This window comes from Lagenorhynchus albirostris, chromosome 7, assembly GCF_949774975.1.
Source record: "Lagenorhynchus albirostris chromosome 7, mLagAlb1.1, whole genome shotgun sequence".
NCBI classification, from domain to species: Eukaryota; Metazoa; Chordata; class Mammalia; order Artiodactyla; family Delphinidae; genus Lagenorhynchus; species Lagenorhynchus albirostris.
This window is the reverse complement of record NC_083101.1, coordinates 23,102,869-23,115,641: the sequence shown is the minus strand read 5'-3', so window position 1 is coordinate 23,115,641 and position 12,773 is coordinate 23,102,869. Positions and strand designations below refer to the sequence as shown.

The window sequence follows — 12,773 nt, the reverse complement described above, 5'->3', positions numbered from 1 at the left end:
TTATAAATCAAAATAGTATCTCTTAAAACTATTTTATTCTAATGTCATAGCTGGGCTAAAATATTGCCTTAAAATGTTTCAAGTGCCTATATGCTAGTAGAAGGTAGAAAGCTATAGATTAAAAGGATTCATGACCTCTATCAAATTCTCTCCAATATTTACCACCAATAGATTTAGCAGCTTCTGTTACTCACCTATTAGTCTATTCATGTCCCTGCTTCTGAATAAGCTACAATGGGCTGGCCCTGTAAACGATGAAAGCCATGGACACTTGTGAATCAGTCTCTTACCTCCAGAAAGCCATTCTCAACCTTTGGTGGTTCATTGCAAGATACAGGGTGGCATGTGGGTATGGGGCTACTCCACTGTCCCGTGGCTTCGCAGGCGCTCTTCTTCTCCCCTTTGATGTAGAAGCCCCTGTTGCAGCTATAAGCCACCACGGCTCCAAAACTGTAGTTTGATCCAATCGCATAGCCGTTCATGATGCGGGGCGGCTCTCCGCAGCGCACGGGGATGCACTGGATGGACATGGGGGAAGGGTTCCACTGCCCACCTCTCAGACATTCAATCTTTGCTGAGGTGTTCAGTACGAAACCCTCCGTGCATTTGAAGCTCACAACTGAGCCTGCGGCAAATTTTGCTTTGCTCACAGATTCCAAGATGCTGTAGGAAACAGCAGGGGGGTTTTCACAAAAATGAGCTATACAACGGGGCACGGCCTGACCTTCTGGGGGAACCCACTTGCCCTGGGCATTGCAGAGGAGCTGGGAGTTGTCTGCCAGGCTGTAACCATCTGAACAATAGTAGAATGCAATGTCTCCAAATAACCGATGGGCAGTCTCTGGAGAGGCATGTTCCACACTGGGGGGCTCATCACAGGAGACAGCCAGACACTGCTGGTCACTTCTGCTCCACTTGCCATTGGCCAGGCACTCAATGGTGTCAGGACCGGCAAGGGTGTAGCTATGAGATTAGGGAGAAAGGAACAGTAACTAAGCACATTATTTGAGAAAAGGTGTTTGCATCTTCTTATTCTGCTTTTATTTTTTAAATCTTTCCACCAATAACTTTACTTCTTTATCCTTTAAAACAATATTTACTATTTGAATATGAGCTTATTGATCAAATGACCTTCATTTAAGATATACATCTTGTTATTAATATTAGGGCTTGTTCAGAAAGGGAAATGGATTTTGCTATTTATACTACCAAATGTAAAATAGACAGCTAGTGGGAAGCAGCCGCATAGCACAGGGAGATCAGCTCGGTGCTTTGTGACCACCTAGAGGGGTGGGATAGGGAGGGTGGGAGGGAGACGCAAGAGGGAGGGGATATGGGGATATATGTATATGTATAGCTGATTCACTTTGTTATAAAGCAGAAACTAACACACCATTGTAAAGCAATTATACTCCAATAAAGATGTTAAAAAAAAACTCTAAAAATTGTTACACATTTCTTTAAAAATAAAAATGAGGACTAAGCTACGGTCCTGTCTGACTCAATTCAAAGTTGGAACTTCATCTAGCTATAGATGATTTCCGTTGCTTAATTTGATCACTAGTCTTTGAAACAAAAGCTCTGATGAACCACAGGTAGCCTGCATATAACTCCTAGGTATCCACTTGCTTATAATCAATGAACTTTAAAGGAGGGATTATAATTTCAGTCTCCATTGTTTCCTAAACCCTTAACCATGTGGTTAGCATTAAAAGCTGTGTCTGCATACGGCTCTGCTATTCAACCAGCATGAATAAATTTTGCTTTGTTTATGCACAGGTATTTCCCCATATATGATGATAGATTGATGACTTATAAAAATCTTAATTATGCTCAAGTGCTCTCTCAATGAAGCAGAACAAAACATTAGGATACGCAGTATTAGAATAATTACATTTGAGTCATTCTGATTTTCATTCTCACTTTTGTACTGAAGAGAAAGAGGACAGGGAGTTTGAAAGGACTGTCTAACATCCGATCAGTCCGTCGTCTTAATAATGAAGCGTAAGGGGACTAAAATAATTTGGCACCAACCGAACCCTGTTTAGAAATATTAATTTCTTCATTTTGCAGATGAGTGCATGGTTGTTCAGACAGGCTAGGAAATCTGAGAGTCACACGGGTGCAAGCAGCAGAGGTAGGATCGGAATTTGGTTTACTGGATTCCAACCCTTCTATCTTTCCCATGATGTTGCTCTATCTCTCTTCCTTTTTTTTTTTTTTTTAGGAGATGACTCTCCCTTTGTATGTATATATGTATGTATGTATTTATTTATTTTTAACATCTTTATTGGAGTATAATTGCTTTACAATGGTGTGTTAGTTTCTGCTATATGACAAAGTGAATCAGCTATATGTATACATATATCCCCATATCTACTCCCTCTTGCGTCTCCCTCCCACCCTCCCTATCCCACCCCTCTAGGTGGTCACAAAGAACCGAGCTGATCTCCCTGTGCCATGCAACTGCTTCCCACTATCTGTCTTACATTTAGTAGTGTATACATGTCAATGCTACTCTCACTTCGTCCCAGCTTACTCTTCCCCCTCCCTGTGTCCTCAAGTCCATTCTCTACGTCTGCATCTTTATTCCTGTCCTGTCCCTAGGTTCATCAGAACCATTTTTTTTTTTAGATTCCATATATATGTGTTAGCATACGGTATTTGTTTTTCTTTTTCTGACTTACTTCACTCTGTATAACAGACTCTAGGTCCATCCACCTCATTACAAATAACTCAATTTTGTTTCTTTTTGTGGCTAAGTAATATTCCATTGTATATATGTGCCACATCTTCTTTATCCATTCATCTGTCGATGGACACTTAAGCTGCTTCCATGTTCTGGCTATTGTAAATAGTGCTGCAATGTCCTCTCTCTTTTTAAAAGGAGGTCGGTTAGATCGCAATCGGTGGGTGTTCTGTGGAAACTGTATGGAAGTGTCATTAGTACAACTTATCTGACCTGCCCTTCAGCAAAGATTCTTAAGTCATTAGCTAGCAAAAATTTCTACTGAGGTCCCTTTTCATTTTATAAGGAATCAGCTCTTATAGAGAGATTAGAATTCCTTCACCCACTCTGGCAAGATTTAGGAAATCTATAGGAAACAGAAAGATCAAGGAAAAAATGATAGAGCAGCATCAGAGATATGTGTTCCTACCCTATCTACAGTCATATAACGTGCTATGGATAGAAGTGGTCTCAAAGCGAATACTCATAGCCTTCCCCAATAGCTGAGCACAGTCTCCAGTTAGGGTCTGCTGCAGTTCATTGTTGTGGAAAAGCTCAGTTCTTTGTATAAGAATATATAATAAATTTTTGGATGGCTTCTATCTTAAAGGATCCAGGAAGATATACAAAGACAGTATGTTACAAGCATAATTTTACTATTAAAAATAATAATGTATTATTAAAAATACATTGCCCTAGGTCTGAGTGCCTAGACTCTGCTATTCCTGTGTAGAATGTGCTCCATTTACAGAGGCTCTTTTTTCTGGGTCCCCTTCAATTTATTTTATCAATGTTTTGTAGTTTCAGTGTACAGATTTTTCTCATCCTTGGTTTAATCTTTTTTTTATACAGCGGGTTTTTATGAGTTATCTATTTTATACATATTAGTGTATATATGTCAATCCCAATCCCCAATTCATCCCCCCCCCCATCAGCTTTCTCCCCTTGGTGTCCATACGTTTGTTCTCTACATCTGTGTCTCTATTTCTGCCTTGCAAACCGGTTCATCTGTACCATTTTTCTAGATTCCACATATATGCGTTAATATACGATATTTGTTTTTCCCTTTCTGACTTACTTCACTCTGTATGACAGATTCTAGGTCCATCCACCTCACTGCAAATAACTCAGTTTCGTTCCTTTTTATGGCCGAGTAATATTCCATTGCATATATGTACCATATCTTCTTTATCCACTCGTCTGTCGATGGGCATTTAGGATGCTTCCTATAGAGGCTCTTGATGTTTTATATTTTTATAGCACAATTTACATCCTTTGCACACTTTGAACCATGCATCATTATTTTCATGGGGTCCTTTGGTGTTGCTACCGTATTTCATTGGCTGAAGTTTATAGACATCACCTGAGACATCCCTGATTTATTAGGATCCATTGTGCCATCTATAGAGTGCTTCCTTTAGGTAATGGGACTGACTGCTTTGAGGCAGAAGCCTCTGCCTCCAGAACCTTCCTGATTCCTCAAAGCCTCTTGAGGACGCAAGAACAGAGTCTTGTAATCTGGCAGCACTTCGTTAGGCCTCTGACCCCTGATCTGCTGAACAATATCCACCAATGACTCTTCCCTAATGGAAAATCACAGCAAAAAACTCTTCTGTAATATAATGGAAGATTACCACTAAATACATGTATTTTGATTAAATGAATTTAAAGACTGCATTTTCAATACTATCCATACTTTCCTAGAATTGACACCATCCCTTTCTCTGACTTAAGAACTTGACTTTTCTTTATGATTCTCAATCAACATTTAGTTCTTCATTAGGCAATTAGGCCATGCTGTGTGCAAGAATCCCTTCCCTAGTGTACAAGGCAATGGCAGTGCATGTACTTTGTGTCCCAGATGAAATAGCTTTTGAGGGGAGTCGTGAAAGAAGCAGGAAAGGAAGAAAAGTAACAGGAGCAAAGAAATGGGAGTGTGATATAGCTGAGGGCTTGTGGGGACTTATAAGTAGTTAGGAATGGCCTATGAACATCTGGAAAAGGAAGCAGTGGTCACTAGGATCTTGTGTGTTTTTGACAGTTGTGATGGTTAATGCGTGAAGATGTGGCAGGCACAGATTAACTGGAAATGGTTTTTGACAGTTCCTTTGACAAGGATTCTCATAAGATTTTAGCAGAAGAAATGCTGCTAGAACAGAAAGATATTTAAGCGGTTTATTAACTGGATGACCCAAAGAGTATTATTGGTTAATAGAAGTAAGCTAGTTGGGTGTTTCGTATCTTCTAATGTCACAAAACTCTGTCCTTAGCCCATCAGTTTGTAAGCAACACATAACTGTAGGGTGAAGGATAAGGGTTTTAACAGGGCAGTTCAATGTTTCTAATCTTACTAGGTAATATTTAACAAAGATAAAATGGGAGGTCCTGTATATAGATAATAAAGAAAAACTGCACAAAGGGAAACCTGGCTTAGTGGCAGCCAATGTGAAAGACTTTAGTTTCCTTGAATGAGTTGAATGAGTCAATGGTGACATCCTTAAAAGGGTTACTGCATCTTTAGAAACTCATTTATCCGGAAAGAGAAGAAGAGAAATGAAATAAATTGTCATGTTTTAAGTACCACGTGTCAGTCCCTAGGCTTGGTGTTTTTATCTCTCTTGCAGTTACATTCTAATTTGCACATTCAGCTCTGGGTATCACAATTCAAAAAGGGCTATAGACCTATTGGAATAGGCTCAGAGGACAGTGACTCTGAGAGTGAACAGACTTGGAATCATGTCCATTGATGAGAAAGAGAAAGGCAGATTTGAGGTTGAGCTGGCTGAAACGTCTGTATAAACGTCTGTCTCCCTACACCTTCACTTCCAAAGCTGCAAGCTTGGCATCTTAACCAGAATGTAGGATAATTTTTTAGTCATGGAAATGTTATGAAGGGGCTGGGATCCCTTAATGAAACCTCTCAATTAGCTCTAATGATCCATTTGTAGAACCTTGGGGCCAAGCTATGAATACTTGAATGGCTGGCATTTCAGAGGAGCAGAGGAATTTACACTGAGTGGCTTCAAAAATAAATAAATAAAGCCAGTGCTTTAGACTAGACAGCATATTCAGTGAAGATGGGGACAGAGGCTGATCAAAAATAACTGTCTCCTGAAACATATATATCAGTTAGTCTTTTAAGATGCTAAAGAAGGATATATTCTCTGAATGGCAAAAAAAAAGAGGAATTAATTTGTAGTTATTGCCTAGATAGAACTATAACTGGTCTCTGATCAAACAGCCACACCATTTCATTATGTTAGAAATCTAAATGAGTGTTAAGATTTCTGGAAGACATATTCCACCTGCTTATGTAAAAGAATCACTTAAAAATGATAAAGTTTTGTACAGATGATAAGATACATCCTATATACGTTGGCTACTAAAACAGGAAAAATTGGAATTGGTACAAATCTAAAACATTGAAATATTTAATTTTACTCTGTGTGACCTTTTGTATTCTCATTCAAGAGACATTGGGGACACCCTTGCAGTCTGTTATTAAAAATCAGGCCATATGGGGCTTCCCTGGTGGTGCAGTGATTGGGAGTCTGCCTGCCGATGCAGGGGACACGGGTTCGTGCCCTGGTCTGGGAAGATCCCACATGCCGCGGAGCAGCTAGGCCTGTGAGCCATGGCCGCTGAGCCTGCGCGTCCGGAGCCTGTGCTCCGCAGTGGGAGAGGCCACAACAGTGAGAGGCCCGTGTACCGCAAAAAAAAAAAAAAAAATCAGGCCATATGTATTATAAAACAAGTTGTTTTCCTCCATAATTCCAAGGAAAATTGTCCCATCGATATTACAGTGATGTCATAGAATGACATATTTTAGGATACACTGGCTATAATACATTATCATACTTCTGGAACGATAACAAAAATCATTTGAAAATGGGCAGAGTAATCTCCAGATGCAATTTTCAGTGATTTGATTCATGGAGTGAACGCCTACTAAGAGGCATGGGCCTGGGAAGCTTTGTGAGAAGGCTCCCCAGTGGGTTATTAGCTCTTCTCTTCTGTGAAAAAGAACCTTAAAAGAGTCTTAAAAGAGCAGCATACTAGATATTTAAAGGGCTGCAATTTAATAAGAGCAATAGAAAGTATAAATCTGTAACAGTAATTAGTTCTGTTTTCAATTGAAAAAGATTACAAAAATGTTATCGTAGTATATTCACTAATTGCATTTAAAAGTCTATATTTGAAAAGACTCAAAAGGGAAACATTCTATCAGGATGTTCGGATGTCAATGACCCTTCCTTCCTACTGAGTTTCTCACCAAGAGAGTATACATGAGGATGAAAAGGAAAACGGGAAACAAGTGAACATTTTATCAATTGAGGCAGAAAGCTGAAAACCAGTGTAATGTTTTGAAAAAAGGTGAATTTGGAAGGCGAATTTCAGGGCAGGAGACAGAAATCAGACTTATTCCTTTTCTTCTCTGGCATTCATCTTACTACTCCAGTCTCCTAAAGTCTCTACTCTTCTATCCTAATCTTGAGAGAGTGTCTTCTTTTCTTAACCCAAGGAAAGGCCCATGCAAAGCACACCACCAGTAAGAGAAGACAAAAATACTGAGACCAAAACAAGAATGTGTGTATGTGCACCCAATAAACAGGAGTGGGTAGCTTAAATGGTGTGTAGATCAGTGGTCTGTGTTAGGCAGCCCCAAGGGAGAAGAGGGAATTGAAAGGGCTAGGGAGGGAAATAGGCCCTAACATTCTTATCAGGCCAACAGCATCTTAGGAAGTGGAAGGAGACAGCAGGACGCCAAAGCCATTACACAAAAGCCATGACATAAACACAGTGATTCCATCCTGGAATAGAACAGACATTAATGCATGTTGACCCATGCTAATCAATCCCTTGCTGGGGAGAGAGAGAAAAGGAGTGAAGAGAGAGAGGACAAGCACTGACTTCTAGTTCTGGCTATAATATTGTCTGAACACCCTCCCTATATAACACTTGATGAAATACAACAGAAATTATTTTAAATGCATAGCTTAGCTGACCAGAAAGGAAATCTCCATGTGCCAGAAATGAAGAGGAAATTAAAAACAGAAAAGTAAGCCTGTGAATGAATGCTATGGCTGCCCTTGGATTGGACAGGAAAGGGGAAATAGAGAGTAATAGCTGAGTCTCTGGCAAGAATCTATGTCCTAGAAGGACATACACTGAAAGGATATTCACCAGAAAAATTCCACCTAGAGGCCTAGTGAGATGACAAGTGAGATCTCTGTATTTGCTGGGAATCTGACTGGAAAAACAAAGTCCTGGCTAAGGTAGCAGAACCCAGGACTGCACGTCATGTGGACTTGAGGGTAGGGTTTATACCATTCATTTTGTATGGAAAGCCTTTGAACTGATAAATAAATGTGAAATTAGGTTTTTGGATGGTGATACTCCTGGGGCACCTAGAAGAAAAAATAATCCTTTATACTCAGACCATTAAAGGACTGTCACAGATCAAACAAGTCCCAAACACTATAAGGACAGAATCTGAAATTACAAAACACACATGCATGCTTTCCATCATGAATGGGTCAGTAGACAGAACAAACAGCAAGATGAGGGCACCAATAAATTGAGATGATAGAAAAAGTGGTCTAAAATCTAAAACAAAAAATGAAATAAATATGTTCAAATAATTAAGGACAAAAACCCTTAAAATCCTATTTAAAAAGAAGAGACTGTAAAAAGAAATAGTTGAAAAATAAAGAGAAATTCTAAAAATAAAAATATAGAAAATAAAAATTCAAAAAAAGGGGACACGTTTCAAAAGCAGATTACAGATAGTAGAAATGAAAATTAGTGAACTGGAAGATATATGTGAGGAAATTATCCAAATGCAACCCAAGTTTTTAAAGAGATGGAAAATGTGACAGGTTAATAAACATGTAAAGTAGAAATAAAAGCTCCAGTATTTATCTAATAAAACTTACAGAAATAGAGAAAAGTGAAAGTTAAGAAGAATATTTAAAGTGAAAATAGCAATTCTCAGATGTAAGAAGTACAATGAGCCCTGAACAAGATGAATGGCAATTAGTACAACTTTAGTCATACCATAGAGAAACACCAAAACAACGAAGACAAATTAAAAAAATAAATAAAGGGAAGACACATTACTTATAAAGGAACAACAATTCAACCAGTTTCTCAACCTCAGCACTACTGACATATTGGACCAGACAATTCTTTGTTGTGGGGGTCTGTCCTATGCATTGTAGGATGTTTTAGCAGCATCCCCAGACTCTGTTCACTAGTTCCTATAGCACCTTCCCTCAACGGGGACAACCAAAAATGTCTCCAGACATTGTCAAATGTTCCTGGAGGGCAATATTGCCCCTGGTTGAGGGCTACTAAATTAGACTGATGGAATCCTCAATAGAAACACTAGAAGTCATAGGGCAATGGAAATATCTTTCAAAAATGTTTATGGAAGCAAACTATTAATGTAGACTTGTATACCCAGCTAAACTATAATTCAAGAGCAAGGGTAAAATACTATTATTTTCAGACAAAGATTGTGTAACATACTGACTCTTGCCAAAAGAAAGATATAAAGGATGTACTTTAGGAAGCAGAAGCATTAAACCCAAAGGAAGGAGTGGGATGGAAAAAGCAATTCATAAAAATGAATGCTTTTTATGAAAGATTCATAAAAATGTTAGTAAATCTAAATAAGCATTGAGTATATTAAAAAATGACTAATTTGGAAAGTTGTAAAATAAGAGGGAAGTAAAATGTAGATAGTGATAAGACATTTAAGATGAGAGGGGTGACAGAAACAAATATTTTCTAAGATCTTTGAGTTGTTCAGCAGAAAGGCAAAGAAACTGAGTATGATCTCAGAGTAGGAAAAACTTCTTAAATTTGACACATACAAAAAACAAACTCTAAAGGAAACAATTGATAAATATTGAGGACTATCTAGTATAAAGTTAAAAATATGCATGCCTCATGACCCAACAATTCTCACTTTTGGTGTCTAGGCCAGAGGTATTCTTCCTTCTATGGACTGGGAGATGTGCAAGGATGTTTACTTCAGCACTGCTGTATCATCAAATAAAGTGGAAAGCAATTAACCCTCTACGAGCAGGGAAATGGGTAACTTAGAGATTGCTCATTCTGACAAGGAAGCACTATAGAGCAGTTAAAATGAATTCTGCTGATTTACCTTTATCAACAAAGGCAAAAAACACGACGTTAAAGGAAAATCAAGCTTCAAAAGGATACTCAGAGTATGAACAACGTACATGAAAATTAAAACATTTAAATCAACAGCATATTTGTTTATGAGTACATATGTAACACAGAAAAAAATGCACATTTACTTTGAGAAGAGTGAGAAAGTGATGAGAATGGCTTCTAGCTATTTTTGTAATATTGTATTTCTTTTATAAAGAGAGATCTACAATAACTATGGCAAAATTTAACATGTACTTTTATCTCAGCAGTGGATACACAGGTAATTTTAAATAGAGATTAATTTGGTTTTGTGCTCTTTTGTATATTTAAATGTTTCATTAGGCATTTGTCCAGAAAAAAGGAATAAGACAGAGCTCTCCGGTCTGGCCACCCTCATAACGCTCTAAGAGTAAGTGTATGTAAAGGGGCAAAGTGTTCTTCCTCTCACCAAAATTGTTACTTTCAGAAAAATGAAACTATCTCCTAATAGCTATTGATATTTTTCTTTTAGGGAAAAAACATGAGTGGTAGTGATTTGTGACCATGTGTACTTTCCATTAATTTGATTAACTACTTAAGATAGTTTCCCCTATATTATTAAAATGTCATCACTTTACATAACAATGATGACACAGAAAATACTAATAAAGCCATATTTATATAGTACCTTCACGCACATGTAAAGCACTTTTATAAAAATGGCCTCATACTCTTTAACAGCTATATGACTGAGATGACAGATTGGGTTTCCATCTTTTCAATGAGAAGAAAGCTCCCAGAGTGTCTATTTGCTTAGAGCAGAAGGGATCTGTACGATAACGTGGCCCAACACCTTTATGTTTTAACTATAAAGTGGGAATAATATGTCTTCTTCAAAATCCCCCTCTTTGTTGAAGGGAGCACATGAGACAATTCACAGGAATGTCCTCTGAAGAATGTAAAACCCTCTACGAATGCAGGGATTTGTTGTGATTTTCATTATTGTCTTTATTGCTTCTTTTAACAAACTCTTTTTGTATGATACGTAGACTTAACATTAGGCAGATATAGAACTCTTCTTATGATATAAGTGAATGATTTATAGCGAAAAAAAGAAAAATGGGAATTTTTATAAGAGCATGATCTTTAAAAGTATATGCAAAGACAAAATTCTAGTAGGAGATATAGTAACGTATCATTTATCTTCGGGCAATTTAAAAACATATATGTTTATTTTCTAGTTTTGTATGGTGATAATACATTACTTCTTAATCAGAAAAAAACCCAGAAGTTATCAATATGTAGCTATTATTTGGAACATTTATATCGATAAGGTTTCACAAACATTTAAATGACTAATCTTAAACAGTACTATGTAGTTCGCTAGGAAGCAACTTTTAAATGAGTCAATCCACAGGGGAGAGATGGGGCCATCAAAAGCTAATTCCCACAAATTGATACAACATTGTAAAGCAACTATACTTCAACAAAATAAATTTTAAAAAGCCAATTCTTACACTGACATTTTAATATTCAAGATTTCTTTTCTCACTTAAGAAGGTGTTAAGATCCGGGATTTCTGTCAGTTATTTACGTGAGTATTTGACTCTCAAGAGCTTTTTGCAAGAAAATATGGTTGCCACCTGCTGGTGGCCTGTATTAGTGGAATGGTCTTCTATCTAGGTGGAAACAACTTCAACTTTCATGAAACTGTGTCCTCTCTTCTGTCCTAACATCATAGTAGTGGCACAGCTTGTTGAGTTATTATTTTCTGGCTAGTCCAAGCAGTATATCATTTTACTGCTCACAATATCCATAAGGAGTATCAACCTTTAATGACTCATAGAAGCAGAGAGAGGTTGTACCATTTTCCCCGGGCTGCACAGTGAGTGAAAGATAGAGCTGAGACACAAATGCAGAAAATGGCAGCCCCTCTGCTGTCACTCGTTCCAACTGCATGAAAAGCATCTGTGGTAAATCTGGACTGTGAAAGTTATAAACTATTACTGGTGAAAACATTTATTGAGGAAGCACGGAAAAAAATGAGCAATGAAATGCCAGTTAGATGATCTGGGATTTAATCACCCCTCAATTCTTTACTGCCTGCCTAAGACCCTAAGCAGATCACCGTCCCAGAGGGAGCCTCTCCTTTCTCTGTGTCTTACACGGTTTTTGTGAGGATAAAATGAGACGAGTATGAAAGCACTTTGTAATCTGTTCCTGTTTTTTTACATTTTATCTCTGAATTAAATGAGATCATTAAAAATTTAAAAATCTGAACTTTTTAATATTTTTTTCATGCAGATGTGGCATCTTTATGTTGTGACCTACGTCTTGCGTTTGATTTGGCAGAGGATAAATACACAAATGCCTATTTAAATATGCTTTTTCCATCTTTAATTAAAGTATAGAGATATTTTCCATTGCATTGCCCAATGTCCGTTATTCAAGGCCTAATTTGATAAATTACTCTAATTCCAGGAAAACATTGTTCCCACAGGGGAATATGCTCCCTTTCTGTTGTAAGAAAAGAACATAAAGCTCTCTTTGGCTTTGGCCGCCAGGAAATTTAATTTAGTATTCAATGGAGCCCATCTGCGGTTGGGCCCATCCTTTCCCAAAATTCCTTTCCTTCATCGGGTTTACTCACCCTTCTTTGCAAGTGTAAGTGACAGTGTTCCCAAAAGTGAAGTTACTCCCGGTGGTGACAGCATCTTTGATGGCCGGTGGCTCTCCACAGGAGACGAGATGGCAGGTAGGTGGCGCTCTATCCCAGCTGCCTGAGGCCGAGCATTCGATGACCAAAGGGCCCTGCAAGCTACAGGAAAGAATGGTGCCACCTCTTTTGTTGGCTATTTACTTACTGCTCTGGAGGTGAACAAGG

General features: G+C 38.0%; 1 protein-coding gene across 1 annotated transcript in view; it reads right to left on the bottom strand.

Moving 5' to 3' along the window:
* The window catches only part of SVEP1 (sushi, von Willebrand factor type A, EGF and pentraxin domain containing 1), a 185,492-nt gene that overhangs the window by 37,382 nt on the left and 135,337 nt on the right, over nucleotides 1-12,773 (bottom strand). Inside the window, exons 36-37 of the mRNA XM_060154645.1 lie at nucleotides 12,540-12,707; nucleotides 291-963 (exon numbers count right to left, since the gene is read on the bottom strand). Of these exons, the coding sequence (XP_060010628.1) occupies nucleotides 291-963; nucleotides 12,540-12,707 (841 nt within the window). The remainder of the gene's footprint in view (nucleotides 1-290; nucleotides 964-12,539; nucleotides 12,708-12,773) is intronic.